Source organism: Mus pahari, chromosome 19 (genome assembly GCF_900095145.1).
Source record: "Mus pahari chromosome 19, PAHARI_EIJ_v1.1, whole genome shotgun sequence".
Lineage (NCBI taxonomy): Eukaryota > Metazoa > Chordata > Mammalia > Rodentia > Muridae > Mus > Mus pahari.
Window position 1 is genome coordinate 35,668,455 of NC_034608.1, and position 14,980 is coordinate 35,683,434.

At 44.8% G+C, this 14,980-nt stretch overlaps 1 protein-coding gene across 1 annotated transcript in view; it reads right to left on the minus strand.

The window, feature by feature from the left end:
- Csmd1 (CUB and Sushi multiple domains 1) overlaps positions 1-14,658 on the minus strand; it is a 1,532,231-nt gene extending 1,517,573 nt beyond the window's left edge. Inside the window, exon 1 of the mRNA XM_021218735.2 lies at positions 14,168-14,658. Within this exon, the coding sequence (XP_021074394.1) occupies positions 14,168-14,252 (85 nt within the window). The 5' untranslated portion in view covers positions 14,253-14,658. The remainder of the gene's footprint in view (positions 1-14,167) is intronic.
- Between the last annotated feature and the right edge of the window lie 322 nt (positions 14,659-14,980).

Genomic DNA, 14,980 nt, shown 5'->3' on the forward strand with positions numbered 1-14,980 from the left:
ACACACACACACACACACACACCACACACACACATACACACACACACACACAGAGAGACAGAGAGAGAGAGAGACAGAGAGAGACAGAGACAGAGACAGACAGACAGAGAGAGAGAGACAGAGACACAAGATGTGGAACAGGAACTAACTGAGAAGAGATAGGGGTCACTAGAAGTTGGAGGAGAACAGAAGGTAATGAATACGATCAAAATATATTATGAACACATAAGGAAGTATCATAATTAAATCCATCATCCCGTGTAATTAATATGTACTAATGAAAACATTAAAAAGTAGCCACTGATACTTTTCTTGGGGAAAACTAAGTAGTTAGAAAATGTATATTCATACATTTGGATTACAAAAGTCCTTAGTGCTTGTGGAAACATTTACCATCAGCAACCCAGGTGGAATACTCAATCACATTTCCAAGTGTGTTGTAAAGGTTATTTTGTTTTGTTTTGTTTTGTTTTCAGCATTCTTTATTTTGCTCCTTATGGCCATATCTAAATTCCAGAGTTTCCAGGTATTAAATAGAGTTTCAAAGACACATTTTTTTTCCCAGACTGTCTGAGTCCATTAGTCACTTAAGACAAATCTAATGCCCAATTTGAAATGGTGAACTTGACAGAAACCTTCACTTGACTTATGGGCAATGAGTACTTGTCTCTTAGTAAACTGTAGAATGTAAGGATCACTTTGCATAATTCAGAGAATTCTAAAAGAATGGTGTTAGAACTCTTCTTATAACTAATACTGTATCCACACATGATTACTGATTTACACTTACAAATAACTCATCTTCAGGTGCTTAGCCTGACATAGATTTTGGGGCCATATCTCATAAAATTGAAACTCTACCATTTTAGCCTTGAAACAGAATAGTTGTTGCCATTTATCTACCTATACCAATACCAGGCTTTATTGCTTTATTGTCTTTCATGTGTGCATATGTACATATATATACAAGGTATATATGTATATATGTAAAGGCCAGAAATCAATGTTATATATATATATCATCCACTTGCCCTCTACCTTACTTTTTGAAACGAGATCTCTCAATGAACATAGTGCTCACTAGTTCATCTAGATCTGGTGACCATTAAGTCCCTGGAATCCTCCTGTCTCTGCTTTCACACCCTTCTGAAGCTGGGATTGCAGGCATGCCACCAATATACCTGGCTTTTTTTAAGTGTGAGCAGGAGATGAAACTCAGGTTCTAATGTTTGTGCAGCAGGTACTCCCGACTAAGCCACCTCCCCAGGACCTTTTGAATATATATGCTTTACTGTGCAACCTTTAAGCTGTAGATTCAGCTGTCCATAGCCACTTGCAGAAATAATGAAGGGAAGTATTAGAGAGTCTAATGTTTTCCCAAGCTACGCACTGAAGGATGAGCCCTGGATGTGTCTGCAAAGCCTGTCTCAGAGGCTTCCTGGTGCATACAGAGAACTTTCACATACAGCTGCTTTCACCAAAGTAGCAGCCCTGAGAATTAGGGTGCAGTCTCTCTATCTTGAGGCATTAGCTTATAAACAAACTAACACACCGGCTTTCATTACTGCAAAGCCCACTGAATGCAGAATTCATTCTAAACATTACCAAGCTCAAGAATGCAGCCACATAGTTGCATCGCACACATTTCAGTGGTCTAAATAAGATATTTTAGTGTGGTAAGATTGAAGGTACTGAGTTTTAGAGAGTTAAACGTTCTGGAACGATGGTATTCTACTGGTACAAAGTACATAAGAAGGCAAGAATATAGAAGTGAAGTGCTTTCTAGAAGACCGAAATAATTTACTGTAGTAAAGTATTTAACAAGCCACAAAATCTTTTAACCCTGGCAAGCATTGTCTGGTATCAGCAGTGGCTCTGAGATCTCCAGAGCTTCAAGGTTGGACTGTTGCCTTTCCAGCTGTCAGGATTATCTTATGTCTTAAACTTAAGCCCAGACTTTCTGGGGCATACTGCTTTTCTCAGACAATAACCTCGGGCGAGGATGTAAGGTCCAAAGCTTCACTGTCCCAGAAAGAAGGCCACAGGTGTAAGACAGAGTGCTGGACAGAGAGACAGGAGAAGCAGGTATCATGGGTTCCACACTGACATATCAGGGGAGGAGAGTCTTGCCATACCAAGGCAGAAAGCTCACAAGTTAAGATTTCCTCAATTTTTTTTTTCTGTGAGTTTGGATGAGACACCCATGGTGAACACAAATAAAGACAGATATTTGGATCTATAAGCTCGAGGGTCACATGAGGCTCAAATACCTTGCAGTCTAACTTTTCTTTGTCCATTTGTAGGCCTCATAAAAGCCACTTAACTTATATAGTCATGTTTCAATCAATTTCAGATATACTGTGTTTAGATCTACTTCACACTGGCATCGAAAACAATCTCTCAGTCACGCACCAGTTCTGTGGTGTGGATACCCCTGTGCTATTTTACATCCACATAATAAAAGAATCATACTCCCCTATTCCATCACAAGACTGAACTAAAATAAACAGGCTACTTCAAATTCTCAAGTCAACATTTTATCTGGAAAGACTTTCACGTAGGCAATACAATTTGTTATGCAAGAACTCATTCAGCTATTTTAAAATGATGGACATCTAAGCCCTGACTTTTCTTTCTTTCTTTCTTTCTTTTTTTTTCTTTTTGTCACTGTTGCTACTACAGGGAAGACTGAAAAGAATAAGCACATTTTACTGAAAAAATACATCACATTTCTCAGTTAAAAGTCGCACAATGTGTATGTTTGACTGGTGTGGTGTATGGAGTACCCCGTTTTCCCTATCCTGACTTTTCCAGGTACACAACAATGGACAGGAACACTTCCCTGGGGATTTTGCTAAGACTTGGTATCACCAGCTACATCTTTATAGATATATTTGGGGTAGGGGAAGCAATGGTTAATATGTATCGTTTAGAGTAAGCAATTCAGAAATCTTTCCTCATGCTTATTTCTTAGGCTTCTTCTTCAAATGAAGATATATACTCATATTTAGTAATTATGTTTACTCAGGAACTTAATATTGCTTATTCATCATGATATAGTCTTCTACCGTTTTCAGAATAAAATGGTGGGCCAACACATTTAGTAGCCTCCATTAGCCTCCTACCTAATGCTGTTTGTGCCTAGTGTGAGTCTTGTCTTGCATCTAAGCATGACACAGGATGTGCTGGTACAGGTCAAAAGTGATGAGATTCACATGACTGCTGGCACAGCCTTGTGGGACTACATGCAGGGATTATATTATATGACTTGCCCAGCCTTACTCTTTATCTATCATCCATCTGTAGCTCTGCACCCTTTCTCTGTCTTTATCTCTCCTGGATCTCTTCTCTGCCTTTGGGTCTTATTGGAAAGCCCCAGAAAACAAAGAACATTGAGTAGCCTCCAAGAACTGAGGGTGAGCTCTGGCCAAGAGACAGCTAAGAACTTCGGTCAAGCCACAGAATGAACTGAATTGTGCCAACTCCCCAGAGTGATCTTAAAAATGGACTCTTTTTAAGTTGAGCCTGAGATGACACCGAAGTTGCCATCAGCACTTGTTTATGCTTTGGTGGGTCCCAAAAATTGGACCCAGCTATGTTATGAAGAGACTGTTTACCACAGAAGCTGAAACAACAGAAGGATGTTTCTTACTCTCACTGGTGTCATGCAGCAACACTAGCTAAATAAACCTCACAGGGATGGAAGGAGACTCTGCTTTTCTGCATACACCCTTGTTCCATGGCATCTAGTCCCATAGAAAGAGACAGCTTAGGAACAGGGGGCACCATTGAAGTCTCTTGCCTGCTATGCCTGCCTTTGGCTTTTGGCCTCCTTGCCCTTCTTTTTCATGGACAACAAATGGTCACAGCTCTTAAAATGCTCCAAGTGTCTCATTCTGACTTGGTGGCTGCAGCAAATATCCCAGAGTCTATAACTAACATATAGCCTTTTCTTCACATAGGTTCTGTTCTTAAAATATGAAAGATAATAGAATCTACTTTACAGAAGAAATGGCAGCTGCCTCTTCTTGTCATGTTGTATTTCATATTGTTTTATACCAACTCTTTCTGTACTATACATCTAGGATAAAAGCTGGGAGAGAAACACACTTGGTAGTAGGTATGTTTCTAAGCCTCAAATTTCAATTCTGCTACTTTCTTTATACTTTAAAGTCAGAAGACCTCTCGTCTTTCCAGTATACTAACAGCACATCCATCCTGATTCTTTCCGTGCCACTAAGACCTCCAGAAATGTAATGTTGCACATGTATTTGTCAAAGAAAGGGCATGATTAATTCATCTTTGTTCCATAATCCTCTTATGTAATTCTTTTAAATTAAAAGGCTGAAGATAACATAGTTGTGAAGATAAAAATGACAATTGTAGGTTGAAATATCTGCTGAACACATTCTAATATTAAACTATTGTAACCAGAAAAGAAAAAAAATGCAAACATTCTGAACTCCTATGGCTATACAAAGAGGAAAAGTCACTAGAAGATGCCCAGTGTGTCAAATAAACAGGGGAATAGACCCAACAATTTGGATTAATGTTTTCACAGATGGTTATGTGGACAAGTTCAAGTTTCATCATGAGTAAGTGATGTCTGAAGCAGAGACTAGGGTTACTTCTCATCATTCTGGCCTGCACCTTTATATAGAACATTCAAAACCACTTTGTGTTCACTAAAATTAATGCATAGATGTTCTACAGCATGGGCTGAGTGCACCTGGGTCTATTCACTAAAGCAGGAGTGTGAGTGCATGAAATACAGGTTCCCAGGATCCTTCTGTTCTCCGAGGACAATGCAATAGGAAATGTGTAGAACACAAAAACAGCAGCATGGAAGGCTATCTCCCCAAAGTGTCTAGATATTCACTTTCCTACCCAATGACTAATGATCACAAAGTATAACAAGTGACCAGAAATTAAAAGGGAGTTTGATGGTTTATGAATGGAGGGTACTAGACATGGACTCAAAGCTATGCAAGCTCAGAGACCAGCAGACACAAAGGCAGTGAAGAACATAAACAGTCAGGATGTGTGTGGTTTTTCTCCCATGAGAACTCATGTCTGCCTCAAGCTAAGTTGTACCTGCTTTTGTGAAAGACCCATCAGACAGCATGAGAGAAAGAGCTAGACAGCCAGCAGACTGAACAGTTGTGGAATATGGAGACCTACAGATGTCCGTAAGTGGTGTTGTCTAGAAGTCTTGATAGGACTTGAGAAGCAGGAGCATGCTTGCTTTCAGTAAGCCACAAGGTTCTTAACACATTATTTTGTCAAAAGCCACCTTATTTCCCACTATAAGTGCTTGAAAGAGTAGAAACATGAGAAAAGGAGGTAGTGAGACCTCAAATATACACACTATGTGTCTTGCAAAATAGACCCTCCACAGTCCTTCTTCCTACATTGTTCTATGGTCTTTCTACTTTAGGGATCCACATGTGCATTTCCATGGTGACAACTGAGCATAAATGTGTGTGTGTGTGTGTGTTCGTTTGTAGATTGTACACTTCAAATGGACCGCTCTGTGCTATCAGGCAAGGCATCCAACTAAATCTAGACCTGCTCTTGGCAATGCCCTCATTCTCCACCCACTAGCTGCAGTTCCTTCCCTTATTCCACAGTTCCTTGAGTCCCAAACCATTTTCACCTCCCAGACACTCTCCTCTCCAACGTTGCCATGGCATCAAGGTCTCTGTTACACAGGCTCCTCTTTGGATCAATGGAAATTATGTCAAGAGCCTGTTTCCTGGTGCAGTGAGAAGGTGCCTGGAAAGCAACAGCAACCTCTCCTTTGTGGACTGCAGTAGAAGGAAAAAAAAGAGGGAGCCCTCATGTCTGAGTTAACCCATCAGTGTTTCTGCTTAGAGTGCTCTCATATTCTCCACGGGCACCAATGCCCCCTACAGTCCTTCTCCGGAGAGTGACCGACAAATATATGGGATTTCATCCACAGGTTTCATCGTTCACTGTCACCACAAACTAAACTCTGCATCTGGACAGTGACAGTAGTTCTAGCTCAACACTTGAGAAGGTCAGTCAGCTGAGGCATTTCCGTGGTGACAGAGGCAACCCTGGTAACGTCCCCTCTTGACTTGACCTAGATGTTACTTGTGATTTTAAACTGTTAGGGATTTTGGTCTTAAAATTCATGCATTTCATCCATGTGGTATTGCACAGCTTAAAATACAGGTACTTAGAAGGTAGGGGCAGGAGGATCAAGAGTTCTATGTCAGCCCTCAGTTATATAATGAAGTTGAAGTTGACTTCTGCCACACTCATTCTTACTCTCCAAAAGGTTAAAAAAAAAAATAGAACCAGTAGGCTTCTATATTAATGCGTCCTCTAAGTTGAACAGATCGCCTCATAAAACAAAAGTGAATCCTTGTGGCAGGCTTTTTCTTCAAGACTTCCCCAATAATTATATTTATATAAGAATGAAGCAGAATGAGAAATATATATAAAACTGATGTTCAGAATTTTGAATTTTTAAAAAGTATCTATTTGCTCAATTAAGCAGATTGCTTATGCAAATGTGACAGCTCTTATGCTGTTAAAGGCTCTTCTCCTTAGACAAGTGCTAACCACAAAGCCTGTAAGTCTTGGATACCCAGAACGACACTGTACCTGATAACATAGCAATTTCCTTACAAATTAACAAATTTCAAAAAAGAGGTTCTGAACCATGATAACAACTGTGGGCAGCCTCAGAACAGACCTGTCCCTATTCTTTGAGAGTGTGTGCTTTTTCTCCCATGAGAACTCGTGTCTGCCTTTTGCTAAGCCTGGGTGTGAGATGGGTGCAGTGGCAAAAGGCTGGTTATGGACAGTGAGTTCACACACCAGAGTGGAGTGGATATGTCCTCTGTGCTAGCTGGGCACAGTAGGAAGAAAGAGCAAAATACGACCTCAACCCAGTGGATTGTATACTGTGTGTGTCTATAAGAAAGGGATACTCAGGCTCCTCCCCCAGTCTGTCCATGGATATCAACCCTGGGAAGCAAATTCCCAACTCCTTAGAGACCAGCGGAGATGATGCACATTAAGTACAGGAGAAGCATATTTCTCTGAATAAAGCCATAGGGATTCTCTAGGCCTTGGGAAAATGAGTGCTTTGAGTCCGCAATTGATTTCAAAGGCTTTTAAATCATTATGGATCAGTCCTCAAATAATGCAAATTTTAATTCAGCATTTAGCTCTTTCTTACATAACACCAATCACATCAGAGTATACTAAAGAGTAACAGGGAAAATATAGAATAATTTGCTGCAACATGTAGTCTCTCACATGAAAGACTATAATTATTCCTTGAAGTCTGCTCACAATACAAACAGTATGGGCAGGAAACTCAGATGGGAGCTTTGTTGTAAATTTATACTTTTAACAAGATTAAACAGTGCAGGGTGATGGACAGTGATAATAGAGCCATGGATGGTACAGAGGAAAAAAAATCTGAAATAATTGCACAGTTTCACTCACGACAAAGCAAATTCATGTTGAAATCTGTGTGGGCTAATTATCCTTTGATGAATTAATGAATTGATGATTAGAGCCTCATGCCTTTTATTGAAAGGGAAGAAGGGATGGGATACATATAGATCCAATCTATATGTATTTAAAGTGAGGTATATCTTTTATCTGCAATGTAATTATTCCACATCTCATTACTAAATAATGAAAGAGTGTAAATTTGAATTTGTACAGACCAAGTTAGATCTGTAGTTTCCTTTCTGCTTTGTTCTCAATATAGGCCCTCTTGTTCTGAGATCAGCTGTATTCTCTGTATCAGAACAACCTATGCATGGGCGCTGCTGGTGCCCTAAAAGTGACATCATGCCATGCATACTTCTAAGACTCTGTTGGAGGCAAAGGGTGGGAACAGGAATTGAAGGAGAGAGAGAGAGGAATTATTCTCTGGTGAAATCAGCTTTTCATGAGAACATTCAAATGTCCCTTGCTGTCCAGATGGGGGAAGAGTGTGACCACGCCCTGACCCTCTTCAGTTATCAGAGCTCTACTGGGGTGCACATGCCTTACTATATGGATCATCCACAAACAATCTTGTTTTTAATTCTATAGAACCCACATCCTCAAAGTCTGCCTTCAATTTTTTGTTTGTTTGTTTTAAAGTTGAGATTCTCCCAAAAGACCAGAATTAGTAAATGAACACATTCAGTTCGCTGGTATCTCACATCACATCACATCACGGTGAGCTGGTAGCTCACATCACGGGTGCCCCCTGGTTGTCATTGTGTTCCCAATATATTTCCCATTGGCAAAAACAATCTGAAAGTAGTGCCAACAAATTTGAGTCCCGCATGGTTGTATCCCTTGGTCCCATGTCAGCGACAAGATTTAAGGCATACAGTAAAATGTCCCTGACTTACTCTATTACAAAGAATGGAATGAAATTAAACCAACCCTGAAATTAAACCAATGGCTGCAGTCGTAAACTTCAAATGTGTTAAAGATGAAAAACTCCCAGAGTTGTTTTAAGCAGGTGTGTGACTCTGTGTGGTGTGGTATTTTGTTTTGCTTTGCTTCATTCACCGAGGAAGTTCTAGACACAGTATTAGCAAAGTGGGCAGAAGTCACATCACCTGCCACTCAAGTTACAGCTCTAGAATTAATCCTAAGGAAGGAGCAGGCAACTTCTCTCAAGCACAGGTGTCACTTCTCTCTCTTGCAGACCCCTGCCTGATGGAAGTGATTCGAGGGATACTGCACCAAAATGAGCCACTTTCTACATAGCATCAGGAGAAGCTGATCCACTGGATGATAAACAGGGTTTGTATTATCTGCAGAAAGCTCATGAACCACTCCATTTTAACCAGCTCTGCCTTACAATTTCTGTGTGTTCGTTTTTCAAATAAAGAGGATATTAATCCCACAATCAGTCTCCACACCAGGGACTAGAGTTACCCTTAAATAAAGTCATATCAACAATCAAAGGTCATTTAAGGTCATCTCAAGGCCATTGTGGAAGCGATCTGCTTACTTAAAATTTAGCTATAATTGTTTGAGGATGAGTATTTGACTTGTATACTGATAGCTTGTTCTGGAATAGATATCCAGGGAGCTAAGGACCATGCCTATGCATCTGAAGGCAGCAGCAGAGGGTTGATTCCTTTAGGATGAATACATTTCTGCAAAGCCAAAAGCATCTATATCTTGGCCTCAGATGGTTCATCAAGATCAAGACCATTTAGCTCATTAAAAGAAAACACAAATAAAAACAAAAAACAAAAAACAAAAGCAAAGCAACACAACAAAACAGAATCCAAGCAGTAGGGAGAGCATGACCGAATTAGTTTGATCCCCTCTTCCCAGTCAGCCCTGGTCTGGGAGTTCAAGTTACCACTCTGGTGATGTAAGGAATGAACAGGTCTTCAAATGCTCCCTAGAGCAAAGATGCAGATAGTGTGGATACATTTCTTTTCCTTACCAGAAATCTCCCTGTGATGTAGAATTTGCCTAGTAAAATCAAATTTAAAGGCATGCCCTCTTCACATTTTAGGTACAAGGTATAAGGTGTATCTAATTATTCATCGAAGGAAATGAACTCAACAAGAAAGAAAAAAGACTGAAAAGGAACATATAGCTCGAATTGCACACATGCAAGTTGTCACAGCTTATTTCACCATGAGCTCAGCAGAAAAACTACCAGAGTCACATTTAGAATTCAGTAGAGCATGGAGTGTTTAATATGCCATTTGCATTTTGACAGCTTAGAAATGTCTACACTGGATTTGCTAGATCCTCGGCAATGAGTACTAAGTGGCCACCAAGCCTCTGTTGATCTATTTCTGGGAGGAAGCAGAACCATTTTCTTGACATCTTCCAAGTTGGATTGTGTTTGAGACAACAAACTGGAGACTGACTGGGGCAGCCTTGCCCTGGGGAAGGTGGTGTTTTGCTGGGAGGAACTTGGAAGCCAGATGGATGTCATGTTCCCAGTAAGCATGATTGGCCAGATGAAAGCCCAACCTAAAAATAGCCCCCCCCCTTTAGTCTCTACTAACCTAACAAGGTGTTTGAGCCCAGGGTGTTCTGGAGCCTCTGAACTACTACCATTCCTCCTCTGATTGTGTATAAAGAGGTGGTTTTGTTATCTTCTTCCAGTTTGCCTATCCTATGATATCATGAGAAAGATTCTCCCTTATTAAATTTTTTGTAAAAACAAAAAAAGTACACACATTTTACTTATTTATGTGCAAGTGTAGCCAATATGTGGGCCAGAAGGAGGTGTAAGATCCCCTTGAGTTGAAGTAAAGGTGGATGTGAGCTGCCTGATATAGGTGCTGGGAATCGAACTCCAGTTCTCTGGAAGGATGGCAGGTGTTCCTGGCTCCTAACCAATGTTTCTAACCCCAAGTTTTGCTTTGCTTGTTCATTGTCTTAAACGTCCCACACTAGAAACTAAATGGCTACGCCAGAGTAGTAGTAGGAAGCTCTGGGCTGACCAGATCTGAATTTAAAAATACACTGCTGTCTTTGACAATGCAAGGGGAAGAGATTGGATGAGAACAACTTGAATACAGAGTTAACAGTCCCCCATCATTCTGATGCACAGTGGATTTGGGGTGGGGTGGGGTGGGGTGAGCACACTTGTTTCCACGGGTTGCTGGCTTCATCAAATTAGAGTGGCCCTGCTCTTAAAAACAATAAAATAAAATAAAGGACCTGCAAATTAAAAGTCTTATCGTCCTTTGGTAATACGAATTTTCAAAGGGGTAACCATCTAGGGGCATCTGGCCTTTGAATTCTGTATATGGTTTCTGTGGGAATTCGATGTCTTGAGTTTTAAAGCTATTTACTGGCGAGGTAGACAACCTTAAGATCCACCTGCACAAACCTTTGCCTTTGTTCTCAGACTTCCTCAGGCAAGGCTCCTTACAGCACTAGGTGAGAATACTTTCAGCTGGAGTTTCAAGCCGAGCCTAAAGGCTAGCTTCTTTTTATAGCCAACAACCAATAACCCAAGAACCTACTGAGAAACAAACTTTGCTCAAAAGGCCTCTAGAGATAACTCAATTCCATATTGGGGGCACAGATTTAAGCAAGCTTTCTTGTATGAATTATTCCATCTATTTACCAAGTGAAAAAGCTTTAAAAATCTTCATTTTCCTCTGCTTTCTGAATAATGTGCTTTTACAAAGAGATTTAAATTTGGGAATCCATCCTTGTCATCTCATTAATCACCATCAACACCACCAACAACAAAAATAGTAAATAAGTAAATAAATAAATAAATAAATAAATAAAGGAATTCCTGGTTTCCCCAACTAATGCTTGGGCATTGAAGGTTATGGGTTCCAACGACCTCTACTGCAGTGCCTCCAGTCTCTCAGACTTGGCAAACAGGTCATGAAAGATGTCCCAGGCATTAAAAACTCAACCTGTTTTTGCCTCGGAGCCCTTGCCACCTGAGCGCAGGCAGCACAGCTGAGAGTGGCAGTGGCCCAGCTCCCTCCTGTGCGCTCCTTGGAGGAGGACCCTATTCTGCGCAGGCGCCAGGGTGCCCTCGGACCCTCTGGCCAAGCCTTGGAGCCCAGAGGCAACACCCCCTGGCAGAGGTCCGACCTTGGCCCACTGGCTTTGGCTTTCTAAGGGAAACTGCGACCCTGCCCCAGCTGCCAGTCAGCACACTGTTGGCTACTCTCTTGCTGGCGTCACCAGCCTCCCGACAGCCTGCACAGCCACAGGGCTTGCGCCTGACCTCGTGGGTGCTAGGAGATGAAGCTTGGATCCCGAGGGGGTTAATGAAGGAGCATGCACCCACTGCTCTGTGGGTCAGACAATAGCGCAAACGTTCTTGAAGACCAGAGTCCCAGTCACTTTGAACACGGGGTACGCGCGCGCGCGCACGCTCTCGCGTACAATTCCCAGTGCCAAGCAAGCAGGGGCTGGCAGCGCCTTGGCTTCACTTTGGCTTCCATGGTCTCAACCGGGATTCCTGGTGCGCAGGAGGCACTCGGTTCCCTGGGGTTTTGAGTCCAGGCCCAGGACTCTGTGCACCTACCCTGGAATCCCTGAACCAGGCCAGTGCAGCCTCTGCCCAGGACCTGTCCCTCCACACCCGGCCCCTGCTTCCCCTCCCCCAGAGCGCCAGACCACCCTCGTGGGGGCGGAATCAGCCCGCACACGTGTAGGGATTATTAAGCAGCCGGGCGAGAGGCTGTGGGCTCCACGCAGCAACCTCTGTTAATTGCGGGGGAAGGGAGCTAGGATTGCTCAGAACTCCAAGGAAACCCAGAGTGCGCTCCAAGGGTGAGCTGCAGGTTTAGGGAAGGAGGAAGCTTTGCCTTGGATCATCTCAGAGTGCAGGAAAGGGTAAGAAGTTTGGCATAGTTGCATGACAAGAATATCATTTCACCAAGGGGTTGTCTGGACAAAGCCTGGTTCTGTGTCCTGAATCTTTTCCACTTCCAACGTCGACATCCGCACCTGGTTTGGGGGGCACAGCCCTTGACTTTTCATGCTTTGCCTCTCATTTCCCAGCGTGCCCAGTGAGACCAGAGCCCTCTGCTAACCTAACCCTGCTTGGTGCTTGGCTGGTGGAGCCTTGGCAGGTGGAGGCCCAGTCTAGATGGGGGGGGAGAGGGGGCGTGTAGTCAGAGGGTAGGCATCTGCAGGAAGCTCCAGAAAAATCAAGCAATCCCATCTTTCTAGTTAAGCAGGACCCACCTATTTCTAGGTGAGCTACCGGGACACATCCCACAGATAGCTATTGTGAGGGTGCTATGCATCCTCACAGAGATGCCAGAGGGGCATCCTCTAACAGAGGGGCCAGCATCCAGTTTTCCCCCACCCGGAGCCCTCAGGCAATCCTCTGCTCTCTCCAGGCGGGTGTGGAATTGGATGGAGATCACAGAGTCCTCTGTGGCTTCTTAATAAGCCTTGAATTTGAACCACTAGGGGAATAGAAGCTGGGGTAGTCTAGGGAGGAAAGGGGAATTTCTTCTGAGGAAAAGAGGGAACAAATAGATTCAAAGGGGGGAAAAAGTAGTTAAGACTTGGTTCCATTCTTTAAAAAGAAAAGCAATCCGTCTATAAAGATGCAGATACAGATTTGCCCAGTAGTGTGAGGAAGGAAACTGAAGCACCAGAAGCATCAGAGAGGGAAGAAATGGGAGCAGGTACTTGCCAATGTGAAATCAATCAATCCTCCCCCTCTCTCCCTCTCCCTCTCCCTCTCCTTCCTTCCTTCCCTCTCTCCCTCTCTCTCTCTCTCTCCCTTCCTTCCTCCTCCTTCCCATAGACTAAACCTAGCGCACAGGAGCTATATTACCAGCCGGAAGGTTGCAGCTTGTAGAGACTTAGGAGAAAACATTCCCTAACTCCTTTCAAGGAGAAAGCCTAATTCTCTGAGCCAAAAAAAAAAAAAAAAAAAAAAAAAAAAAAAGCCCCAGGAACCATAGAGAAAGACCCCTTTCCTTTGGTTGATCAGACTTAGACAGGGGTTACCCCTGCACCCACAGAGAAATGATCTCCTAGGGAAACCGGGCCGGGCCAGAACTCCCTGCTGGCTTCACCCACCTTACCAGATATCATAACTTGCAAAAAAAAGCAAAGTCCAGGGAAGGAAAGAGAAGGCAACCTCCCAGAGACAGCTAGTTTGAGTACCTTAGAGGGGAAGCAGAGGAATGGGGTGAGAGGATGTGTAAAGCTGTGGGAACACCACTCAGCTAGGAGCTCTCTCTGATGGCACAGGAGCCCAGCGAGCTTGAACTTGCCAGGCTGACTCTGCCCAGTATGTTTCCCAGGTGCGCTGGGTCCGGGGAGAAGTCGTGGGAACTACCCCAGCCTGTGACCCGCCAAGCCCACCAAGAGCCAGGAGCCAAGGCGCAGTTCTCTGCCCAACTCGTGTCGGGCTCTCTTCTCCTTGACAACCCACAGCACACAGCACAGAGAGAAATGTCGTTTGAGCCCAAGTGAGGGGGAAGGAAGGGCGGGGGTGGGGCGGGGGCAGATGAGGGGTGGGAAGAACACGATGGAAGCTCGGTATCGGGCGCTGCGTTCCCTAGCGTCGCTGGTGGACAGCCACCCGGCCGGTGCCTGCCGCTTGGTCCCTTACAATCCACAGATAAGACACTCGCGTTAGCAAACCGGGCCTCCGAGGGTTCGGCCGTCTCCCCGGTACCGAGCTAGCCTGTCTTACCCTTAGCTGCAGTGAGGAGCCCCGCGCACAGAACCGCCAGCACCAGAGGCAGGAGCAGCGACTTGAATTTCCTCCACGCAGTCATGTCTGCAGATATTCCACACGCACACGACACGGATGGCTCCTCTCGGATGCGCCGGTCTCCTCCGAGGAACGACCGGGCTCTAAACAGAGCCCGGTAATCACCAAAGGGCAAGGCGAGCTGGCAAGAGCTCCGGGTCCCCAGCCCGGCCGCGCATCTGACGCCTCCCGCAGCTCTGCGCGCCCGGCTCGCTCCGCTCCCGTAGCATCGGGTCCGAGCCACTGCGGGGCTGAAGATGCTCCGAGCGAGCGCAGCCCCGGGGCTGCCGGGGCCGGGGACGAGCGCCGGCCGAGCCGGGCAGGAAGGCACCAAGGCGGCGAGGCTGCGGGAGGGGGCGAGGCGGGGAGAGGAGCGCGCGCAGCCGGGAGCAACCTGGAGCGGAGGCAGCTGGAGAGAGAGCCAGCGAGTGGGAGGTGCGGGAGGGGCGCGGGGGGGGGGAGCGGGGCTGGAGCGGGAGGAAGGCGGGGAGCGAGCGCCGAAGACAAGCTGCTAGAGGCGCAAGGAGCCGCTGCCGTGGTGGTGGCTGGACTCAACCATCCTACCCACCGAGAGGGGAAGGAGGCTGGCACCGCACAGTCCGGGGACTCAGCCCGGCCTCGGGCTTTCAGGCCCCTGCTAGTGCTCCCGCAGCCAGAGCAGCGTTCAGTCTCTGGCGCGGCTGCGCGCAGGCTGGAGCACGGAGACTTGTTGGGCGCTCAAGTGGGAGAAGCCCACGCCGCGCACCGGGGAGA